The following is a 24,664-nucleotide window of genomic DNA, read 5'->3' on the forward strand; positions in this document are numbered from 1 at the left end:
AGACACACGTCAGCAGCGTCACTGAATGCGGATTGACAACAGAATCGGAAGAGAATATTCAACAATGTTGAATAAAGTCGTAGTTTTTGTTATTTTTGGACCAAAATGTATTTTCGATGCTTCAAAACATTCTAACTAACCCACTGATGTCACATGGACTACTTTGATGATGTCTTTATTTCCTTTCTGGATAAGGACAGTATATCGTACATACATTTTCAATGGAGGGACAAAAAACTCTCGGACTAAATCTAAAATATCTTAAACTGTGTTCCGAAGATGAACGGAGGTCTTACGGGCTTGGAACGACATGAGGGTGAGTCATTGATGACATCATTTTCATTTTTGGGTGAACTAACCCTTTAAACAACACACAATGTGATTGTGTTTTGACAATATAAATAAAAAATTTTTTTTTTTTTTTTAAATGTGGGTAAAGACAACCACAAGTTGTTCCAATTAATCTTATTTAAACGTAACAATTAGTTTTTCAATTACTATACTGATAATTAGGTACATTTTCATAAATGTGCCTCACAAAATGTCTAACCTGTTGGGTGAAATACTATGGTGAGCAACAGCATAAATATAATTTTTGCAAAGTGAAACTGCTACTATTTGCTTTTAGACAAAATCACATTTAGAAATTCAAGTCAACCAAGAAAGTCTAAACCAATTCTATTTGAATATGTAACAAATGCACATTTTTTTAATGTCAAGATGAACTGTACAAAAGCTTCTGTCATTCATCTGAATATTGTTCTGTATACATACAGTTTAATTACTGTTTCTTTGAGTGACATAATTTACACGCCTACAGTGTTTGTTATATGACTGGGGCAACATTTCAGATTGTAGTTTATTAGTCATTATGGTTTTAGCAGATTTGGTCTTAATTGTTGGAGTGAGATTGGAAACAAAAGTTCATTGTGATTCTCATCTTTCTGAGGTTTCTTATTTAGGTTGCACTGACAAACTGTCCAATCAGGCTACTTAATATACTCGAATTAGTAGAATGGGGCAGAAGGTTTCAAGAAGCGTGTTGTTGCTGATTTTTTAAAAAAAAAAATTTATTGAATAATTATTGCAATTCATGGCATTATTATTGAATAATTCCATGAATTTTACATACCTTTCAAACACCAGTTGAATGCAATTCTTCAATCCAAAATAATAGATTATTGCTATTATGACATCCCTTCAATTGTGCTTGTAAATGATTCATCGAATTCTATAATGTAATTCGGACATTCTGTTATTTGTTTTGTCTGTCATATTACTAATTAAATTATCAAAACACATAATTTTTTATTTGATATAGTATTTTACATGCATTAAACCCTCATATCTTTAGCAAATGTTTCAATTTATTTACCTTAATATATTGGATATATTTTCATCCTGTACATTCTAAACTGTCCATTTTACAATTTAGCAGTAAATGCACACTGGGGCATCTTCCCCCATCTTCCCCTAGGTAAAAGACCCATGCACACACAAACACAAACACGAACACGCAAAAGATGTTCATCCCCCACACCTCACCTCCAGACCCCTTTCCAAAGCCATGAATTGAACCCCCCTTTTTTGCTCTTCTACACCTTCATGTAGCCCCCACCCCGTTCTCCACCATCCAAAGATCCGCCCTTAGACCCTTTCATTACCATGACAAACATTGTACTTACCAGGAAGAAAAAGAGAGAATGAAAAAGGGACAGAGTGGGTGAATGACCCACTGTGACCCTACTGGGTCGGTTTAAAAGCTTAAATTACTCTTTAAAATGTCCTTCGCTGTTGAAATGTAGCCTATTATACATTTTGAATGAAAACGTTTATAAAAAAAACAATGTAGTTGTAGCCACCTAAAGTGGAGCTTTTATGCACTGCAGATGCAATAAATACAGCTGTGGATCCAAGCTGTAACCTGTTCCATACTTATAGTACTTACTGAGTTGCAAGCATTCAAAACTTCCTGGATCTGATGATGGATGTGCACTCTTGAAAATAAAGGTTCCAAGAGTATTTTTGCAGTGATGCCATAGAGGAACTGTTTTGGGTTCCCTAAACCTTTCAGTGAACAGTTCTTAAGATAATGTCGTTGTTGTTTTTTTGAAGAACTTTTTGTGCAATGGAAATTTTCCATTGATGTTCAAAGTTCTTCATGGAACCATAGATGCCAATAATGAATCTAAAGAGTGCGGCCTAGCGGCTAGCCTATATGCTCTGACAGCTCCCCATATTATAGGGGTTAATATGGTACAGTGGAAAAATATATATATATTGCGGTACCAATCTTGTATACCAATAATACCAATATAATTAATTTATCTTTGGTTAGTACAAGCTGTGGGTGGACTTCCAAAAGTCAAATCAGGAGCCTATTTAGCAGGAGCATCTGTAACCTTAACAATTGTTTAGTGTTAAAACAATAGTCTTTACGTCTATTATACACAAGAGACTTCATCAGTGAAGAAGAACAGTGAGCGAAATGCGAAAACCCAAAAGTGAACGATAGGGATCATCGGTTGTGTCCAAACAACACAGAACTAATGCAGCAAAAGTGGCAGAAACATTAAATTCCACCTTAGACTTTGTTTCCACAGAAGCTGTTGACATTATTTTGTAATGTAACTCATGTAACTTCATTCCCCCAACAATGTCCTGTTTTTTTTTTCTTCAGAATTCATCCCGTAATTCCATGTCATTAGTGTCTAACAGACAGTGGCTCAAGGATTTTTTATAGGTTCTATAAGGGGGTGAAGACATTTTTTTAAGTGCATTATTAACTCTAAATATTCTGCATGTATTGCATTTTATTTAATTTTCTATTTGACCTTGAACCATAAAGGTCCCATAGAAATATAATCATATATGTATTTATTATGCCTATACAGTCCCACCTACTGGCCGGAGCAGATAATGTGCTAGGATCATCACCAGGCTATAGGATGAACAATGGGCAAGAATTATTAAAACCTGTATTATTTGACGTTTAACGATCAGCCACCAAAAGGAGCTACTCGCCAATTGCAGATTACAAGAGGACAATACGCCTTTTGTTATCTTCCGAGCTATCTTGAGATGTGCCTGAAGTCCACGGTCTTTTGCTTCATATTTAATTGACCCTTTTCACATTTCAGAAGCAGAAGTCATCATAGTAAGGTAAACTTCTATAGCGGTATTGCAGGATTTATTATGCTGATGACCGGTCATCACAGTCTTTGAAAAGGGTCCATAGCGCTCCATTATGATGGCTGTTGATGAGGAGCTTGATTGATGAAAGTGACTCTGAGATTTAAAAAAACAGGATAATCATTAGGAAATCCTTGGGGGGCTGTGTCGGTGCTATGCGAATTTCTGCCCTGGCCTACACTAGTCTGCCACTTACCACAGGACGGTGTTTGAAAACCTGAGGCTGTAGTGCATTGATAAGACAGCTTTATTTGAGATAATCTCATTGACAAAAAGGAACATCCTCCAGCAGACGATGAACAGAATGAAGTTTGTCCAAAAGCCCAATCCCTGAACAGAATTCCCTATTATTTCATATTTAATGGATTGCATGCACCAAGCCTTCACAAGGAGAGTGATAAAGAGGTCTGTGAGTAAAAGGAATGAGCTCAATAACATACATAGAAAAAAATAGGGCAGGAAGGAAGAGGAAATATATGGTCAGGAAAAGCAAAACATAGTTAGTTCATTTCCCAACCTGGCCAAAGCACAGTGACATCTGCTCCACCTGCTGCAAAGCTCCAGAGTCCTGGACTACAACCAGATTTCAAGGGCAAGCTATGCACTGATAGCCATTACTCTTGTCAAGTCGTTAAAAAGCAATTGACATGTACTCAATAAAAAGTGACCAGCGCAGCGAAACTGGACTAGCGTTGTTTACTGCAATGGGATTTGAATAAAATAATAGATAATAGTCTAATAATAAAAAAGGGGCTAATTTGGGTTCAAAATCATTTCAAAATATGGACTTCTTTCTGGCATACATATGCCAACAACTTCCCAATTTGTCATGCCCTGAATATAAACAACATTTGTACAGTCCCCCCCCCCGGTATAATATATAACTAAATATAACGATAACTCAGGCAAACGAAAAACAGAGATACTGAGTATACACAGTGAAAAAACGAAACAAGGAACAGGTGTGAAACTCAATGAGAAACCATAGCAACAAACAATGGACAGGGAACACAGGATAGCTAAACAGAACAGAACATGACCGTTACACTGGATGAGTCAATTGTAGTTGCTGAAAGTCAGAGCCAGTCTGCAAATTTTGGGGCAGTCAGAGTTGACAGATTCCACAGAAAATTTTAAACAGATTTGTTTACTTTCAGAATATGGGGCCAAAGTGCAAGTTTTTGAAAACGATACCTCTATCGTCTCAATGCAAACAACAAAAACACCAATTTGTGAAAACTGTGCTGTCACACGCATGCGTATTACGTGTTTAGTCTATAGGCACGTAATGTTTCTTTACAAAGTGACATCGCCAACTACATGCCTGGCATGAATAAGTGTTTTTAGTCATTTTCGCGGATCCTTGTGAATGGGGATTGTTTTGACAATGTTGTCGTCTTTACGCGAAAAAAGTCATTTAATCAGTCATTTAATGCCCAGTTTTAATCTGGAAGAATTAGACAAAAAGTGCACACATCCAGCAGGCAAAAAGTTCCATAAATAGACATTTTATTTATTGCATATTTTGGTGAGAACATTGTTCTTTTGTGATCCGTTTTAATCTAAAACTTTTTACAAAGTCGACAAGGATATGATGCCTCGAGTTTTCAAATCTGTTCAGACTTAAAAGTTGTCTAGTGTATTCCAGCCTTTTACTGAAAAAATGCAGTATGGCTCATTAAAGCTACAAGCTGCTGAATGACTACTGAAGCTGAGCCCGTTGATTAGCTCATATCCTTGAACTGGGTGTTTAGGCCCTTCATGTTCTTGCTTGATCACAGCAAAAAAGTGGATCACAGCCACATAAGAGTCAGGGAAAAAGAGAAATCTTCCCTGTGGTAAACAATAATGTGATCTTCAACCTGGAGGCAAGGGTCAGAGGATGATGTAATTGCTGTTACCAAGGCAACATCAACAGAAACATAAGGAAGCACAGCTGGAAATGTTAGATCAGCTTCAGTGCATGGCATCACTTCTTCCAAACAGGACTGTGAACCACCCACCTTCCTAACACACATACGCTAGACACTCACACTTTGTATTGCCAGGAAGGGGGAATGTGAATAATGACAGTGAAATTTCTCACTGGAAAATTATGTTTCTGCTGCTTGTGTACGAGGATGTTTAGGACTGTACGCTCATAAAATGACATATTCAGATGTTCAAAAAGTATTTAAATACTCCACCTCTGCAGCAGCTTCTAATGTACCTAAAATGTTACATGTACAATTAATACGACATATTTTGAGAAATGAAACTGTCTTCACACATTCGTCCATATGCATGTGGATGCAAGCAAAACTGTAGTGTTTTGAAAGAAGCTATTGTCTATAAAAAAAACTGGCTTCATTAAAAATGCACCAAGAACGAAGTGAATTGCTAATACACTGACTCAGACGTTTAGCAAGTGTCAGTCATTCACTGTGTGCTTAGGTTTGCATACTGTATTGTCACTGATGACAAGATCATTGCTTTAACACTTTTCCTCTAGTTAAAAAAAACCCAATAGCTGACTAATACATTTGGAAAGCAAATGTATTGCGATGGGACATGCTATAATTCATCTAAAACTATTTTAAACAACATTCACTCATTTTTTCCATGTAGCTTTTATTATCTCGTATGAATTGAAGGATTATTTGAAATAGTTGTGCTTTTAAAAATTTATTTATTGAACAAGAAAGATATTTGTTCAGTTAGTTTCCCTTCACTTCACATTATAAAATAAAAGTACAAATAAAAAAAACTTTACTTCTAAGATAAATTACTAAATTGTAGTTTAATTTTTGTCTAGTTTTGCTGTCAGTGTCGTTTTCTTTTGTAAGTGTAGTTAATATATATAGTATTTAGTATAAGAACACACAATTCATAAATACAAATACAGCATTTTGGTACCCATATTCATATATATTCAATACCCTGCACATTCACATATGATTGTCAGATGTTGTTAGCATAAATATTTCACACATTATTGAGATTTTAAATGAACAAAAATATATTGATTCTCTTTATAACAGGTTAGATCTGAGAAACTGAATGTTCTCAAACTATTCTGACATTGTATATCACCATTCAAAAGTTTAGGGTTAAGATTTTTAGCACACATTAAATTGATGAAGTGACAGTTAAGACATTTATGTTATAAAATATTTCTATTTAAAATAAATGCTGCTCTTTTGAAGTTTAAAAAAAAAATCACAATTTCCACAAAAATAAGCAGCACAATTTCCCCCATTGATGATAATAATAAGAAATGATTCTTGAGCACCAAATCAGCATATTCCAATGGTTTCTGAGGATCATGTTATGTGACACTGAAGACTGGAGTAATGATGCTGATATTGTAAATATTTTACAATATTTCTGTTTTGCCTGTATTTTGTCATAAAAATGCAGCCTGGATGAGCACAAGGGCCTTCCTTCAAAACATTAAAAGCTCTTACGACCTCAAACTCTTGAACAGTAGTGTATATTTTCTATAAAATTATTTTTTTTCCTCTTAGTGTAAGGCACAGACAGTAACAGTAACAGTGCGCAAAATGCACAGACTCTATACACCGCAAACTCACTGAGCTCATAGTATCTAAAAGCTGGACAAGAGAGAGTCACTCATGTCTGTCAGAGAATGGCATCTTCACTGTCCTCTTTGACTGGACTGAGATGAGACTTCCTCTGCTTGGAGATGGCAGCCCACAAGCGACACAGCATCCCACCTCTGAAAAACACAGATTTACTTCAACACTGTTCAAAAGTTTAGATAAAGTAGTCATTTCTTGAAAAAAATTACTTATTCAGCAAGGATGCATTAAATTGATCAAAAGTGACAGTCAAGACATTTGTTATTACAAAGGATTTCTATTTCAAATAAATGCTGTTCTTTTGAACTATCAATTAATCAAAGAATCTTAAAAAAAAAGTGTATCCCCGCTTTCACAAAAATATTAAGCAGCACAACTGTTTTCAACATTGATAATAAGAAGAAATCGATACTGACATTGATAATTAGAATGATTTACGAAGGATCATGTGACACTGAAGATTGCAGTAATGATGCTGAAGATTCAGCTTTGCAATCACATTTTAAAATATTTTAAAATAGAAAACAGTTATTATAAAATGTAATTATATTTCACAATATTAAGGTTTTTCTGTATTTTTGACTATACAAACGCAGCCTTGGTGAGCATAAAAGACTTCTAACATTTAAAAAAAATCTTAGCGTAAAGTATCTTAGAGTAAAATGGTACTCCTTTATGACTTTTTTTTTATCAAATATAACATTTTAACTACATGTCTCTCCTACACCTTGCCACATTTTTGCTGTTTGGTATTGATGTCTAAAGGACTTACTTGATGCCACAGTACTGCAGATCATCTCTGCAGGCGAGGTGGAGGAGACTGTCCAATGTGAACTCATGAAAAACAAGCTTAAAGAAAACAAACAACAAAGCAATCACTATTACCTTCAAAATATTTCAATTTTTAAGCTAAATTTCACTATTAGAAATCTATAAATATGAATTAGCAATCAAAGCTTGTGTCAAAGGGAATATATTTTTCAATATTTCCACTCACTATTTCTATGGTTTTCTCATCCACTGGAACACCTCTTAACCAGCGCACCACAGCAGAATTGTGAGCATTATGGGATGAAGGTTTATTATCTGTTGGAAAGTATAAACATAACAAACGTTGGCTGTATAAACTGCAAAACTGGTCATTACAAAAAAGTCACTGTTTCGAAAACACTTCCAGAAAATTCCAGGGATTATTGCTATAGAAGTACATGTGGTGAAAACGCAAGCCCCGAGGGTAAGCCATAAACTTGGGTTGGTTGAAATTGGGTAACAGTTGTAAGTGATTACAGGGCGTATTCTTTAGGAGTATCAAAAACTCCTAAAACTAAAGACAAGTAGTGGCATGTTGAGTAGATGTGAATAAATGTGACATTGCTACATGGCCACACCTTTTAACTGCCTCAGGCGACAACTTTCTCTCATATGGAAGAAGCAGTTCACAAACAATTGTTCAGTGGTAAATACTGTTCAACTTCAGAATTAATAAGAGAAAAAAACGTGAGCAACCTGTAGCCGCAGGCGCAGCTCTGATCTCCAGGGTGTTGATGTGCCTTTGTTTGGTATGAATGGAGTTCTTCAGAAGTTCCTGGAATTCCTTCTCCTTTTCATTCAGCTGAATCAACAACCTGGAACATAGTGTGAACAATTCCCAACAGCAACAAATCAGTGTGGTTCATTCATTGCATAACTGTTCTCATTCACTGCCCTCTTGTGGCTAATTTGAAAAATAAATAAATAAAGGTCATTCTGTTGTGACATGAATCACCACCATCACTGCTCTGATAATTGCTGTACTTTGCTGTATGCTGGCCTGTAATTGTGATTGATATTTTTTTGTGTGTATATACACTACCGTTAAAAAGTTTGGGGTCGGTACGATTTTAAATACTTTTAAAATAATTCTCTTCTGCTAACCATGGCTGCACTTATTTGATTAAAAATACAACAAAAATCAGTTATAGTATTAAATATTATTCCAGTGTAAATCAGCTGTTTTCTGTGTGAATATATAGTAAAGTGTAATTTATTCCTGTGATCAAAGCTGAATTTTCAGCATCACCAGTGTCAGTGTCTTCAGTGTCAAATGATCCTTCACAAATCAGTATAATATGAGGATTTAATGCTCAAGAAACATTTATTATTATTATCAATGTTGAAACAGTTGTTGGTCTGTCAGTTGTACAGTTTTTTTTTTTTTTTTTTTAGGATTCTTTGATGAATAGGAAGTTCAAAAGACTTTTGTAACATTATAAATGTCTTTACTGTCACTTTCGATCAAATTAATTATTCCTTGATAAATAAAAGTATTGATTTCTTTCCTCCAAAAAATAAAAATAAAATTCTCACTGACCCCAAACTTTTGAACGGTAGTGTATATATATATATATATATATATATATATATGTATGCACACACAAACATTGTAATATGCTGATTTGGTGCTCAAGAAACATTTCTTATTATTATCAATGTTGAAAATTGTCCGCTTAATATTTTTGTGGAAACCATGATGCAGTTTTTTTTTTTTTTTAGATTCTTTGCTAAATAAAAAGTTCAAAAGAATGGCATTTATTTGAAATAGAAATCTAATATTTGGAATTAGTTTTCTTTTTCTGTTTTAATTTTAGTTAAAGTTTTTGTAATTTTGTCATTTGTATTAGTTAACTTAAAGATTAACTTTTTTAAATATGTCTATATAGTTTTTTCAGTTTGAGTTTTAGTCATTTTGGTTCATAAAGTTAAAAAGGATAAATGTTGCCTTGACAACTACCTGAAATAAAATCTTTTTAAACATCTTTTATTTCAGTTAAAGTTTATTTTACTTCAAGTAACAACATTTTTTGTTATGGTTTTAGTTAACTATAATAACCCTGGTACATGTACATAATTGTATCCATTAAACACTTTTTAAAAGTTTGGAGGGCAACAGAGAGATAAGGTTTTGGATACCTCATAGACTCAAAGCGAAGTTCTGATAGCTCCTTTGCGAGTGAAGAGTGTCTGGAAATGATGTCACTGTGGAGATTGTTGCATTTGGTATGACCTTCTTCAGAATTCTGAGTGATGATACGCGATTCCTCTATGTCCTTTGCGAGGGGAGTAACAATTGGTTTAGAATCAGCCTCTGTGGGTGGCTCGGTTTCTTGAGAACTCTCCTCATTTTCAAACGATGACTGTAGCTGAAGCTTGAGCTCTGGAAAAGGGATTTTGATGGATTGCAATGAAGGTATGCCCATAACAGAAGATTTAGAGATAAAATAGAAGCATGTGGGGCCACTTTTGCATTTGAAATGGTGTCTTTTACATACCTGGTAGCAGAACAGTGATAGTATCTTGTACAGCCTGCCTCAACAAGTTGTCCAAAGCAAACATCCAATGAGGTTTTATCTTTTCTTTCTTTAGAACCTTCTTGACCTATAAACATAAGAGTCACATCTGATGAAGAATAAGATTTTTTTTTTTATATATATATAATATATATCCTAATATATAATATAAATATAAATATATTATATATTATATATAATATAATATATAATATATATATATAATATATATCCTAGGTTTAGGTTGAGTAGTTTCACACTTTAATGGCAATTAAACCCCTAACCCTGAGTATGAACAATAGAAATAATAATATTTGCCAATGTCAATAATTAGACCCTTAGCTTTAGTTTGATTCTGGTTTAATTGAGATGAAAGCAATTTGAAAGCAAAGAACATACTGCATCCTGGAAACTAAAGAGCGCCGCCTGCAGGCTGCTGAGAGGCACAGAGGAGTTCAGCAGACTGGAGCGCAAAGTCAGGAGGCTGTTATTCAGGTGCCTTTTGTCTGGAGACCGGATGTTTTCTCGGAGGCAGCAAATCAGTTTGCTGATGTGATCTGAGGTAATGCACGGCTGCTCTGCCTGCGAGATGGGAAAAAAACAGCAAGTGTCATAATCATTTAGGCATTCGAGAAAGGGCATTTGAGAAAGGGCACTGGTGGTGTGACAGAATTCCTCATCAAGCATCTCAGGTGACACAGTAGTGTGGGAATGTACCTGCGGCAGTGTCTCCTGAATGTTTTGAACTACAAGGCTGATGTACTCAGTAAGGATCCTATGTAGCGTGTCCCTCCGTTCGCTGTCTTTTCTCAGCACGAACAAACCTAGATTCTCTCCAGAACAAGCTGGACTTGTGGTCATGTCTCCTAGAGGATCATCTGGCACTCTGTCGACAGCAAATGCATGGAACAAAGGCAAATAAGTAATTTCAGGAGCTGGAAGTATGTTTCACATGATTTCAACATATAATTCCCAGAATCTGAGATCTGATGCATTGACTCACGTCAAACAGCCAATGGAGCTGGGAGGACTTTCAGCCATGTCATTTCCTTTGAAGGCAGGAGTGGTCCTTCTCAGATCAAAAGAGCAGGACAATTCATTGTGTTCAACATCTGTGTTCTCCACACGCAATGCAATGGGTACAGACATGCTCCTGTGAAAGTCTCCTACAATATAATGTCCAAATAAACTCAAATATCCAATTATTAACTTGCTATCAAATTACTTTGAAGTATAAGTTACTATTCATAAATGGGTGTTTCTGCAACTTTGGGCACTTTTATGTCCCAGGGATTAATTTAGATTAAAAATAGAATATTTCAACCTTTATCTTTTTATTATATAAAGATCATAATTCAACTGTCTTGGGAACTTTTATCATGCCTCCATTTTTCGAATGTTTTTCATATTAGTGGTCAATGGTGTAAATGACACTTTAGTAAAAAAAATATATATATATTTAAAAATAATTTAATTATAAAATAAATGAATAAATATGTAAATAAAGTATACACACAGTGTGTGAATATATATATATATATATAGTATGAATATATCAAATAAATTGATAATTTAACGATAAAATAAATAACAAACAAGCAAACAAGCAATAAATTAATACAAATTTCTTGTGTGATGCATGTATAAACATTAGTGGACAAATAAAAAAGTGAGTCTGTTTATTTTCTAAAAGTGCACACAGCAAAAAGTGCCCAAATTTGAAGAAACATCCATTTAAAGCTGTTGGTTTTAAAGTGTTAAAGATCACAAGAATTTATGGACGCGATTCTACATGCTCACCGGCAGGTTCTTTCAGAGAGTTGTCGGACTGAGGCTTTATCCTCTTCCTGGGACTGCCCTTCAGAAAGCTGTTCTTCAGGAGCTCTGAAGCTGTGGCTCTGTTGTCTGGGTTGGGTTCAAAGCAGCACACGATGAAGCCTTTAGCTTGCTCTGACATGCACTCTGGCACTGTGGGGTGAATCTTAAACATGCCCACCTGCAGGAGGACAATTACTCAGTAAACTGTTTTGAAGGAGAAATTCACATTTAGGCCCAAAACACACTCTTCACACCATCATAACACCGCCAGTCTTACAACATCAGTCTTTGCCACAAGGGGCGCTATACAAGAAATGCGTATAAACCATCGTCTGTTCTTCGTGCATATGTACATGCATAGAGGCTTTTTTCTGGCCTTACAGTGAATCTAATAAATATGCAATGAAGCATGTAGTCAATTGGCAATGTGAGAATGGAATGTAAATAAACTTCACAGTTGACTTAACATGGTTATATAACATCAGTTTAAAATAACATTTAGATTCCTGCTTCAAAAACCTGTAGCACCTTAAACATGGCCGCCTGAGGACTTCCCAGCTCATAAAAAGGTGGTTTCCCTGTGGCCATTTCTATGATGGTGCAACCCAGAGACCAGATATCAGCCGGTTTGCCGTACCCGCGAGGACCTTGATCGATGATCTCTGGAGCCATGTACTGCAGAGTGCCTGTGGCCAAATAAATCAGGAGGAGTTTGAAAAGCAAACACACAAGAGTACATAATGTAACCTGAGAAGTATGCAAGTATGCAGTAGGAGACTCACCTGTGAACGTCTCTGTACAAGGGTTGATTCCTGCTAGTCTCTTAGAGGTGCCAAAATCTGATATCTTTAGCACACCGCTGTACGTATTTATCAAAACATTATCACCCTGGTGAGATAAAAAGTGTGTAAAGTGTGCAGCCGAAATGTTCATGTTGATGAACAGATAGCTTTAAAGCAATGGCAGCACTGAGATATATTCATACCTTAATGTCTCTATGGACAATCTGATTATCATGGAGATATTTGAGTCCTTCCAGAATCTGCTTGGTGTAGAAAACAATGGTTGCCTCATTATCTTTAAGAGGCCCCCACTTTGATCTTAAGAGAGAGGACAAACTTCCTGTAATGGAAGAAAAAAAACAAGTGAATGCATGATGGTTAGTATTCAAGAAATGTGTAATCATACATTTTAAGATAACAGACTGTTTAGCCATATGCACATAATACACATAGGAAAAGTCAATAAAATAGACCACAGAATGAAAAGAATCTTTTGAAAAAACATTGTAATATTTCCATTTTATATTGATTTCATTCAATGCTCTATTTTCAACAATTTTAGCACAGATGCATTAAATTTATCAAAAAGGGTCAGTAAATACATAAATAATTAAATGCTGTTCTATTGATCTTTCAATCCATTAAAAATAATTACACAAAAATATTAAGCAGTCCAACCATTTTCAACACTGCCAATATTAGGAAAGGTTTCCTGAGCAGTATATTAGAATGTTTCCTAAGTCAGCATATTAGAATGATTTCTTATTAAATTCAGCTTTGTCATCACAGACTAACTGAACAGTTAAAAGTATATATAGTATAGTATATATATCCAGCCCCCCCCCAAAAAAGTTATATTATATAAGTATATATATATATATATATATATAAAGTTAATTATAAATATATTTTATATATTTATTCAAAATGCTTATCATAAAGGAGGTGTAGGACCACACATATTAATAAGTGTTACGTCACCATCCCATAAATAACTCTTGAGATGAATTCTCGAAACTGGTCTGTGCTGTTTGAGAAAAGCACATTACCATTACACTCCCAGGTATAGATCTTCTCACACACCAACATTACACACAACACACCCATCCTAAGAACCAAGTATTTCTCAACAGACTTTGCAAAAATCAACATTCCTCCATGTCATCAAAGAGGAAAACTTAAAAGATAATGTCAGAGAACAATGAGGAAAGTACGCCACACCTCCCGGAACCTCCTCCATGAAGATCTTGATGAAGCCATCCTCACTGACTGATCCCAAATACTGAACAATATTCCTGTGCTTCAGCCTCTTGTGTAGGGCGATCTCCTCGTGGAGCGGCTGAGAATAGCTAAGAGCCAGAACGAGAAAGACAAGAAAGACCAAGATGGAAGACAAAAAGTAAATATTATGATGATCTAAGCTATGCAGTTCTGACCACAATCATAAGGGTTTTATAGGCATATTTGGTCAAATCTTGGATCACATGAAAAGGTCTACATCTGCAAACGGTCCATGTGAGGACAGTTTAAACAAGCATTAGTCCTGAGGACAAACATCACTGGGCTGTGGGGACTTTTGAACATGGTCAGAGGTCAACAAACAAGTGCTGGATTTTTGCAGAAGCAGATCAACAATGTACTTAATACACAGTTAAGTGGCCTAAAACTATAAACAACCTTATATATTTTTATTTTTTTATTTTTTTTTCAATCAATTAATTAATTATATGTTCAATAATTAATATATTTATAAAAAGAATGCATAATTTAATATATGCTATTATTAATATCATATACTAATTATACATGCCAAAAGTGGGCAGGTTTTAGGTGTTATGAAAGTATGTTTTACTATGTTGTTAAGTGACATACATCAAGATCAAACGTAGGCATTTAACCAAAAAATATCAATGTAATGGAAAAACATGTTCATACGTGCTGTCTTTCTCTGGGATCTCTTTGATTGCGATGCGCACATGATTGCTGAGGTCCCGTCCAGCGTACACCACTCCATAGGTTCCTTTCCCCAGCACCACCTTGTCTTTATTCTCATTTATCTCATACATGTACTGAAAGAGAAATAGTACCATGATGGAGTCATATGGACCAACTGCACCCAATGGGTGAAGACCAGTGATGCATATATACATCTATACACATATATAGATTTATCACTAATATGGATTACTTGTTAAAAGTTACTACAATTATTTAAGGAAATTAACACTTTTATTTGGCAAGGATGCATTAAACTGATCAAAAGTGACAGTAAAGACATTTATAATGTAAAAAATGCTGTTCTTTTGAAGTTTATATTCATCAAAGAAGCCTTAGAAATGTATCAGTTTCCAGAAAAATGTGTGTTCCAGAAAAATGTCAACATTGATAATAAGAAATGTTTATTGAGCACTACACTGAAGACTGATGTAATAGGTGCTGAAAATTCAGTTGTTAAAATACATTTTGAGATGAGCTGTTCTGTAAAGTATTTGATATTTAAAAGAACACTATTCCCAATGGGTTTTTTTTCTTTTTTTTTTTTTTTTTTTCTCCGCAAAACTGAGTTTGGTAAGAAGCAGCATTACATTTTTTCACACCTAACTGCTAAATTCAACAAGCACTAAACTGGCAGTAAGGACACATAACAGCAGGAAGTACGTTTAAATGTGGAGTCTTGTCAATACTAAAGATAGTTAAAGAGGAAGCCAATAGGCTGACAACACAATTGCATTATGGTACTGCCCGTAATAGTGGTACCATATTCCCAGTGTGCAACGGGAAGCTGCATTTGGAATGATACACAATGAAGAGAACTATTTGGCCATAAATCTCAACTCAACTCTTTCATGATGATTAACCTTTCATTAAAAAACATAAAAACATTACAGCCAAGTCAAGACATCTGTTCAAGGCAGTAACACTACATATTATCCTGACAGGCAGAGTTCAAACCAAAAGAAATGTATAACCTAATCGGTTCATTAAAACTAAAGCAACCTTAAAAAAATCTCAGGTTATTCTACACAAAAAATATAAACCTATTCTACCTGAAAACATTAGTCTGCATCAATGAAAGTAATTTTTAAGGCTTGTGTATTGTGTGCTTAATGAACCAAGTGCACATTTTCACTCATGCTGAACATGATTACTGGGCCTGAACAAACAATGAGAGGTTATATGCAATTCATGGTGATTTCTCACACCTCTAAAACTCCTTCCCCTCCCCTGATATGACTGGAATCTTCCACAGGACTTTCTGTTTGATGCAATAGAGAGTTCACCAAATCACAGAACCTGAAAAGCAACACACAAATTATAGGGTTTGAGAATATGTTCAATAGAAAAAAATCTTTAATTGTGACTCATTTCCTTATGATGTTCAAACATACAGATATACTTGATCATTTGGCCATTACGTAATCACGTAATGTTTTCATTGGAATAATGAGAATAACTTAAGATAAGAACATGGTACAACAGAAGGGTAAGTAAATATATGGCATGCAGTTTAAAGGCTCAGTGAATAGTGCCTGGAGCAAGAATGAATTTAACAGTAAATATCAAAACTAAATATTCTTAAAACTAATTTACATAACCTATTCTTTTAGGAGTTCATTCTCTGCCAAAAACACTCATGACATTGGAGCTCTTTCCTCATGATGTCCTTGGCAGCATGTGTCAGCCAGTAGATCTCACCCTTTACAATGAAGATCACTGGGAAAGTACAACTGGAAGTCATCTGAATTGTACAGGACATACAGGAAGCAGCTCCGTTCGTCGAACTTGGAGATGCTGCACGAGTGGAATAACAAGAGATTTTCAATACAAATGAACATGAGCATTTTCAATCCAATCCAACATGCCAGAAAAATAAAACATCAAAGATAATGGGAAAAGCTCTTTTACACTATTTGAAATTGATCCAAACAGAGCAGTTCAGTTTGTACTCCTAAACCTCCATGCGCTCCCTTGGGAATTTATAATACTTTGAATGTTTTTAGAATGGCTGTTTTTAAAATGATTTATTTTAGTTATTTTGTTCTATTACATGAATGAGACGCATTTAATGCCTAAAAAGTTAATATTACAACAACGTGAATCTGACAACTACTGTAGTCTTGTAGCACACAACAGCTACAAAATTCAAAGATTTAGGTTAAAGTGTGTAATTTGTGTTATAAAATGAAACATTAAAAAGTCTCTTCAAATAAATGTCAACCACTTATTTTACGGAATAAAAATCCACAGGAAAATTCCACAGGCAATAAAACAGCTCTTTGCAACTCATAAACAATTTAATGACAAATATAACACATTCCTGTTAGAATCTGTTTGGAAATACTAATTCTAACAGGAATAGAGATCCTACTAGGAGTCTATGTATCCATAACTAAAATGATTTTTTTTTTTAAATATGGGTCGATTTGACCTTAATTATCAACATCCATTATCATTTGTTTTGCAACCTGAGCTCTAAACAAGATGTCCGCTGCCCTAAGGGCTGGAAATAGGAACAAAACCAGTAAGAAAAAGAACTGAAAGAGACATTGACCTGTAGCTTAAAAAGCTGGAAAGAGGATAACAGGCATCAACTAGGCCATGCAACAAGGAAGTTTTTAAAAAAGACCTATTCAGAGAAAAATCGCTGGCCTGTGGCCAAAACAGAGCAGCCCTGGTGGGACCATAAGCTGCTGCAAGCTTGGAAATGGAAAACAGAAAAAAAAGTGGAAATTACAGTATTCCCATAAGCGCACAGTACCTTACTCCACGAATAGCAGATGCTGGGAAAGTCCACTCATGAAGACCTTTCTGGGAAAGCCAAATAAAGCACATTACACTCCCACAGACATGTAGAAAAGGTTGAATTTTACTGCATAAAGCAGCTCAAATTCACACCATCTTCTGTCATGTTAAATGATGCCTATCTTTCACATAAATTATTTAATAAGATGGAAACTCAACTACGTGACAACACAATGGAATGTAACTGCACCCTGCACAATTAGGCTACTCCTAAATGCCATGTGTGAAAAGCACCAAGAGTCAAAGGTGTTTACCTCAAGTGGAGTGACGTGTCTCAGCTGCACCGTACGGCTGTCATCTTCCTCACTTATGCTTATTATACTGGGTTGAAACACTTTAGTGGGCTCCAAAATCAGAACCTAAAAAAGATAAGATATTTTGGGTCTGCTTATATTCTCCAACTTTTTGGCCTTTCCTTTAAGTAAAGCAGGCTGCTTTTTGGCAGTAGGGTAAAGGCCCTAATACACCTCAAACGAAATCGAAGAATGAACTGGTGTGACGTCATTTCGAACTAAATCAGCCCGAAGCGAAGTTTGTTTCCACAGACAGCACATATTTACACATTCATCCAACTGCTGCTCTCAGCAGCGTGGGCAGCGTTGGGATGCTTGCTAACAGTATACCACTGGTCACGTATTTCGAACTTCTTTTTATTTCGAACTACGTCGCTGTGAGTATATTGGGGCCTTAAGGTTGTCCTGTCCTACTGTTGAGGAGAAAAGAAGTGGTCTTACCGGGCAGCGTGCTGTGGAAACTGTAGGCTTGCATGCCTGCACCATCAACTCCATCCAAAAGTCCACAGTTTCCTGTTTAGGATGAATCGCGTCTTTGGGTTTGGCAAATTGCTTGTATAGCATATACGTCTCCATAATGGATGCAACATACCTGATTTGAAGGAGAAATCTTGCAGTAAATAATACATGTCTTATTCAGGGTTGTAAATGTTAATTTAGTGTGATTACTTCAGCACGATAATAGAATTATTCATGACCCTGTCCAATTCAAACTTGAAGTACTTAAAGTTTTAAAAACTGACAGGCCTAAATTTATTTTAATGAGGGTCCCTACAGTTCTGAAAATAAAACTTAGTTTGTTAAAAAAAGTTTGGTTTTAACTTCATACTACCTTATCAAACCAAACTAAACATAGATAATTAATCATTTCCTTGGCTCACCACATTGGCGCTTTGATCCTGTAGAGTTTCTCTGAAGCTTCTATGACTTTCTTGTGCTCGTTGGCCAAGATTCCAGCCCCAAGATAAAAACCAACATCCCAGTAGTCCTGCATCTTCTCAAGACAGCCCTTCCTGCCCAGCAGGCTACTGAGTGTGACACCTGCACAACAGGCACAAAGAACACCACAAACCAAAACTCAATAAATAAAAACTCAGTCTGGGCTATAGCATGATCAATCTCAACTTCAGCGTATGTATGAAAAGCATGAGACAGGGCAGCACGTCAAAAGTGTGAAAATAAGGCAACACCTGCTTAAACACCTCAACCTGTTATTTTCTCACATTCTATATACTCATACTTTGTGTTATCATGCATTCATGTTCAAAGCCTGAAGCATTTGGATCATAAAAGTAGGCCACTAAGTATCAGTTAACTTTCTATACATCACCCTGCTAAAGAGAAAATACCATGCAATAGCCAACAAAGCACTACATGATATGAAGACAGAACCATGACCCATCTCACTGTTTAAAGTGCACACAACCAGAGCAGTGAAGCTAAATAAAGGACAAACAAACACACCAATTTTCCGCAGTTCAATAGAGGTGTCGAATTCATGCCCAGCAGCCATCAGGAGCACAACATTATTGATTCCAGAGTGCAAAGAGGGTTCAATCTCAAAGGCCTTTCCGTACCTGCAGGACAAACATAGAGGTAGAAACACAAGACATCATTACTGTACAATGAATATTAGAAAAATTAGCATTAACACAAATACCTGAACATAGCTGATTGGATCACTGTTTAATGATTCATGATTGGATCACTGTTTGAGCCACATAAATAAATAAAAATATTAATTAGTATTTTATCCCATTTTTAGTAAAAAAATAAATAAAACATTATTTAATCCAGACAAATTTACCTGAGAATCAAAATTGTATTAGATATTATTTTTTCCCAGGGAATATATTTTGAATTAATAAATTTTTCATAATCATAATTTTATTTTATGCTTAAAACAAGAGAATTTTTTTTTGTTAAAGTGTATTTTTCTTTTATTATTAAAATCATTTGCCAATGGATAGGAAAAAAAATATTCTTTGAAAACAGGACATAATACACTACCGTTCAAAAGTTTGGGGTCGGTACTTAAATACTTTTTAAAAAATTCTCTTCTGCTAACCATGGCTGCACTTATTTGATTAAAAATACAACAAAAATCAGTTATAGTATTAAATATTATTCCAGTGTAAATCAGCTGTTTTCTGTGTGAATCAGGCCCGCCGACAGGGGGGGACAAACGGGTCTGTTGTCCCGGGCCCAGGGTAGGGAGGGGGGCCCAGAACTGGGCCCTCGTTAAATTATGGAATAATTGTTAAAAAAATAAATAAAATAGGCATATTTGTTGAAAAAATTTTTATATTTGAGTTACATAAAAGCTTTTCATTTGTTTTCTTTATTTGTTTCCTAATTCCCCCCCCCCCCCCCCCCCCCCCCCCCCCCAAACAAAAATGGTTTGGCCACTGATCAAAATATGATGATGTCATTTGATTTGAAGTTCAGTAGGCTAACGTTACGCTCAAAATGTCCGGTCAGCACAAGTCCGGTGCTCAGAAAAGAAAAGAAAAGAGAAGAGAAGAGAAGAGAAGAGAAGAGAAGAGAAGAGAAGAGAAGAGAAGAGAAGAGAAGAGAAGAGAAGAGAAGAGAAGAGAAGAGAAGAGAAGAGAAGAAGAGAAGAGAAGAGAAGAAGAAAAATAGAGGCCTTCGAGATGTCCTAAACAAATATTTTTAAAAAGGTGGTGACGGTGAAGCTGGAACTAACGTTAGTAAAGTCAACGTAGAGCAAGGTAAGAAACAGCGCAGCCAACGTTTATGAGTGTTGTCAAAGACCCGGCACTTCGGTACCAAGTCGGTACAAATTTCTTTCTAAACGTCACGCCACGGTACCAGGTTTTCTCAAACCCGGGATGCGCGTGCATGCCCAAAGCGCGTGCAGTTGCGTCCTCTTCAGAAAAGCGCTGAGACATGGCGACCGGCGGTGCTGCTGGTGTGGTGGCTGTCAATCCACTTGTTGATAAGAAAGGAGGAAAGAGCCACATATGGAAATATTTGGGATATTAGCTGCTCATAATAGCGACGCGGCGCGCTCGTTTTTACAGGCGCGCCTAAGTTCATTGTTGCATAGCAACGACAGACGCCACGGGAGAGCACGCGCTTGTGGAAAGGAGAAAGCGGTGCGAACTGCGCTCTCCATGATGACGAGGAAGTATTAGCAAAGAATTCATTGATTTCTAGCCCTTGCATTAGCTTTACTACTATTTATGGAGATGAGAAATAAAAAGCTGGCTGAAATGCATCACTGTCATCAACGGTGAACAGATAATGGGTCAGATCCGAGTCTATTTTTGCTGCGCTGCTCATGCTTAAAAGTGAAAGCACACTTTTTTGATGGACAAAAAATAAATATGATTTCACACAAAAAGTGCCCAAAATGCACAGATTTTGCATGTCTAGTGTGTTTTAACAAGAACTGCAGTAGGCTATGTCAGAAAAGAAAATGAAGACATTTATAGAAAATGTACCCATTTAAATGTGTTTTTATTATTCATTTTGGGTAAAAGTATATGGTGTTTTATAAAAAATAAAAAAAATCGTGGGGGGGGGGCCATCTAAGATTATCTTGTCCCGGGCCCAGGCAAGACTGTCAGCTGGCCTGGTGTGAATATATAGTAAAGTGTAATTTATTCCTGTGATCAAAGCTGAATTTTCAGCATCACCAGTGTCAGTGTCTTCAGTGTCAAATGATCCTTCACAAATCAGTATAATATGAGGATTTGATGCTCAAGAAACATTTATTATTATTATCAATGTTGAAACAGTTGTTGGTCTGTCAGTTGTACAGTTTTTTTTTTTTGGATTCTTTGATGAATAGGAAGTGCAAAAGAACAGCATTTGTTTGAAATAGAATCTTTTGTAACATTATAAATGTCTTTACTGTCCTTGATAAATAAAAGTATTGATTTCTTTCCTCCAAAAAATAAAAATAAAATTCTCACTGACCCCAAACTTTTGAACGGCAGTGTATATATACAGTGTGTATATATATATATATATATATATATATATATTCTCTGACAACAAGTCTTATCTCATGCAATTTAGTTTCTCAATTAATGAATCTTTTCTTGTTTTAAAGTTGTTTACATATTTTTTTATGTAAAGCAGGACAAAAATACTGAACAATACATTGGAAAGATGTGCAGACCACTGGACTTATATTAACTTATTATTTAAGATCAGATGTTCTCTTACCACAGCACATTATAGATATAAATGTGTGAAATAGATTTAACGGTCAACAGTGTTGTGATGCTCTGTCGATCGACAGGATAAAGGCCGGGACTCACCAGTAACATGCTCGATCTCTGCTGTATGTGTCTTTGAAGCCTGAACTCAGGAACATGTCCTTGTAGACGCGCCCGCACAGGCAGTACACGTCTGAGGCCACGGTGCTCCCTGACTCCACAATGGGTAAAATGAGCTTTAAAGCCTTGTCACGATCACCGGGGTGATTCCTCCTTTAAACACATTTCAAAATGTTTTGTAGGGAATAAAATTTATGTTTACTCCAATAAATTGATGTTTTTGTGTAATGTATTGTTAAAAACAAAAACAAAACTCACCTGTTCAATGCAAAAATATACTGAAACTTAATGTTCTGATGTGATATCACCATGCACATGGGCAAATTATTCAAGGTCTCCAACAGATTTATGATGGAGTCGTAGTCCTTGAATCACATGGAGAAAGAGAGTTCAGTTTCAATAAATTATTCACACATTTGGCTGTCACTGCTTATATTTCACAACCATTGTCACATATTATTGCTTGTTCCTCTGGGTAGAAAAAAATAATATATTTTTTTTCCTACAATAAAATTAAAAGCGTATGTAGCATGAAAATCTTAAAGAAGAGGAAGCAATAATTTACTACATGATTTATTACGTCATCAAAGCCGGTGAGATCTCTTTTCTATATCTCATTAATAATTAAACAGATTCAGGTGAGTATCACAGCAACAATCAAAACATTCACACAAAGAATTGCTGACACAATCATGCATTCAACCACAAATATTGAAGAAATACACATTATTGGGAAAAAGTATGATGCAAGTACCTATGTTGAAACCCCATTTCTATGCATGAGTATCATTCATATTCGTGTTTGTAACTGAAAGCTTAGCGTTGTACACATGTAACTCTAGTAACTCACCGGGATGTCTCTGTAAGACAGTAGGAGGCTCATAACAACGTCTGGACTCAGAAGCTCCACCGAGTCCAGACGCTTCTGGATCCGGCCCAGCTCCTGACTCAGGGCCGCTCCGGAAAAGTGCTCTCGAGCCAGACGGATCTCCCTGCGGATTGCCTCGTGGAGGTATTCGCTACAAGGCGAGAATGTTTTCTCAAGATTTTATTCAGACACTATAAAAGTAACATTTAGCAGTTGACATCCAGGGAAAAGAAAATGCACAAAATTACTTTCCTACCTTGAATGAATGTGAACACCTTCAAGCAACTTGACCAGTCGATCCACCAAAGGGGTCAGCAGGGATTCAAATTTAAAGCTGGAATGAAGGAAATCTTTGATCCCTCTCATCAGTGTGGCATCACAGGCAAATACTTTACCCTGCGGTGACACCATGTAGGGGATAAAAGTGTAGCTCCCACATTGTTCCTAGAATGAAGAATAAGGGAGACCAAACAAAAGCATCATTATATAGGACCGGGACTAATTGTCAAAAGGACGGTCAGTGAGGTTCTATAAGGTTCAGAGAAAAACTCCAATTATACAAATGCTTGTTTTAGATAGCAGTGGTTTTTGGGAAATAAAAAACTTAAATTACATTATTTTAGTGAATTCTACTATCCACGTAGTATCTAGAATATCATCATATTTTGGAATATCTGTTGGTAAATAAGTGTGCACAACACAAACAACATACATTAAGTCAACTATTTAATGAAGATTTAACTAAAAGGTCGAACTGTATTTTCAGAGTCTATACAGAAACTGGCTTTCTAAAACACAGAAATATTCAATGGAATAAAAAGTGTATTCAAACTGACTTTCGAAAACAACCTTGCACTTTTGTGTGTAGAGTCTCACCTTCACAACTTGAAGATGTTCCTCTTGTTTGTTACAGTACAGGATGACATTATTGGTCATACTGAAACTCTCTCTGACACCCAGGTGATAAAACAGAGACGGCTGGCAGATAGAGTTATTCATCTCCACCACGACAACATCTAAAACACAGAGTTAAAAGCAACCGCTTACACGTGCACTTTGGAAATATTCCTGAAAATCCCAGTTATGTACGTGCCACAACTTGCCTGCGTTGTAAAAAGTGTCCAGGATTTCAGTCGTTCCCAACGCAATGCGCTCAAAAGAAACGCTCTTCAGCACAGCGTGCGCGTCTTCGCAGGCTTCTGTAAGACATGTATGTGAAAGATTCTCTTCAGTTTGAGGCAAAGACCCGTCCCCAACGGCGATATACACCACGTTTAAAGCCCTGGTTCGACTCCGCGGGGATATTATGCCTTTACATCCGCCGCCTATTTCGAGAGCCAAAGTATCCTGCCATAAACTTCCAGCTGAAACTCGGACGGGATCCTTTCTCTTGGTCTCGCGCAGGCTCATGCGCCTGCGTTCAGTCGTATACATTGTGAATCTCGAAAGCAGTGCCTAGCTAATAATGAAAACCATCCTGTGGCCGCGTCCTCGACATGCCTTTACTATGGCGTACAAGTATTCCTGTAGTTTTTTCAGGTAAGACTCTGAAGGAGGATCTTTTAGACGCGCCCTCCTTCTGCGTCCCGCCCTCCTCGTGTCACGCTCAGTCCACAGCTGTGCGACCTCGCCTACAAGTTCAGCCGCTGCTTGCTCAATGACGATTTGCCTGTGTTTGTTTTGAAACTATG

The 24,664-nt window shown here is 36.2% G+C and overlaps 1 protein-coding gene across 1 annotated transcript; it reads right to left on the minus strand.

Annotated features, from left to right (window-relative positions):
- Positions 1-6,541: 6,541 nt before the first annotated feature.
- Positions 6,542-24,523, minus strand: si:ch211-1i11.3 (mitogen-activated protein kinase kinase kinase 5). The gene is made up of 28 exons (XM_056270842.1): positions 24,077-24,523; positions 23,850-23,989; positions 23,230-23,417; positions 22,956-23,124; positions 22,364-22,470; positions 22,088-22,258; positions 19,260-19,372; positions 18,677-18,836; positions 18,237-18,387; positions 17,757-17,861; positions 17,459-17,508; positions 16,396-16,491; positions 15,903-15,993; positions 14,635-14,768; positions 13,921-14,048; positions 12,903-13,039; positions 12,700-12,805; positions 12,446-12,603; positions 11,900-12,095; positions 11,103-11,265; positions 10,817-10,985; positions 10,499-10,681; positions 10,082-10,187; positions 9,723-9,966; positions 8,280-8,398; positions 7,771-7,859; positions 7,546-7,622; positions 6,542-6,910 (listed from the first exon to the last, which is right to left on the minus strand). Exons 1-28 carry the CDS (start codon positions 24,405-24,407, stop codon positions 6,814-6,816), a joined length of 3,978 nt encoding a protein of 1,325 aa, XP_056126817.1. The 5' UTR covers positions 24,408-24,523; the 3' UTR covers positions 6,542-6,813.
- Positions 24,524-24,664: the final 141 nt, after the last annotated feature.

Source organism: Rhinichthys klamathensis, unplaced genomic scaffold (genome assembly GCF_029890125.1).
Source record: "Rhinichthys klamathensis goyatoka isolate OS25496 unplaced genomic scaffold, OSU_Roscu_1.1 h1tg000309l_1, whole genome shotgun sequence".
In the NCBI taxonomy this organism is placed as follows: domain Eukaryota; kingdom Metazoa; phylum Chordata; class Actinopteri; order Cypriniformes; family Leuciscidae; genus Rhinichthys; species Rhinichthys klamathensis.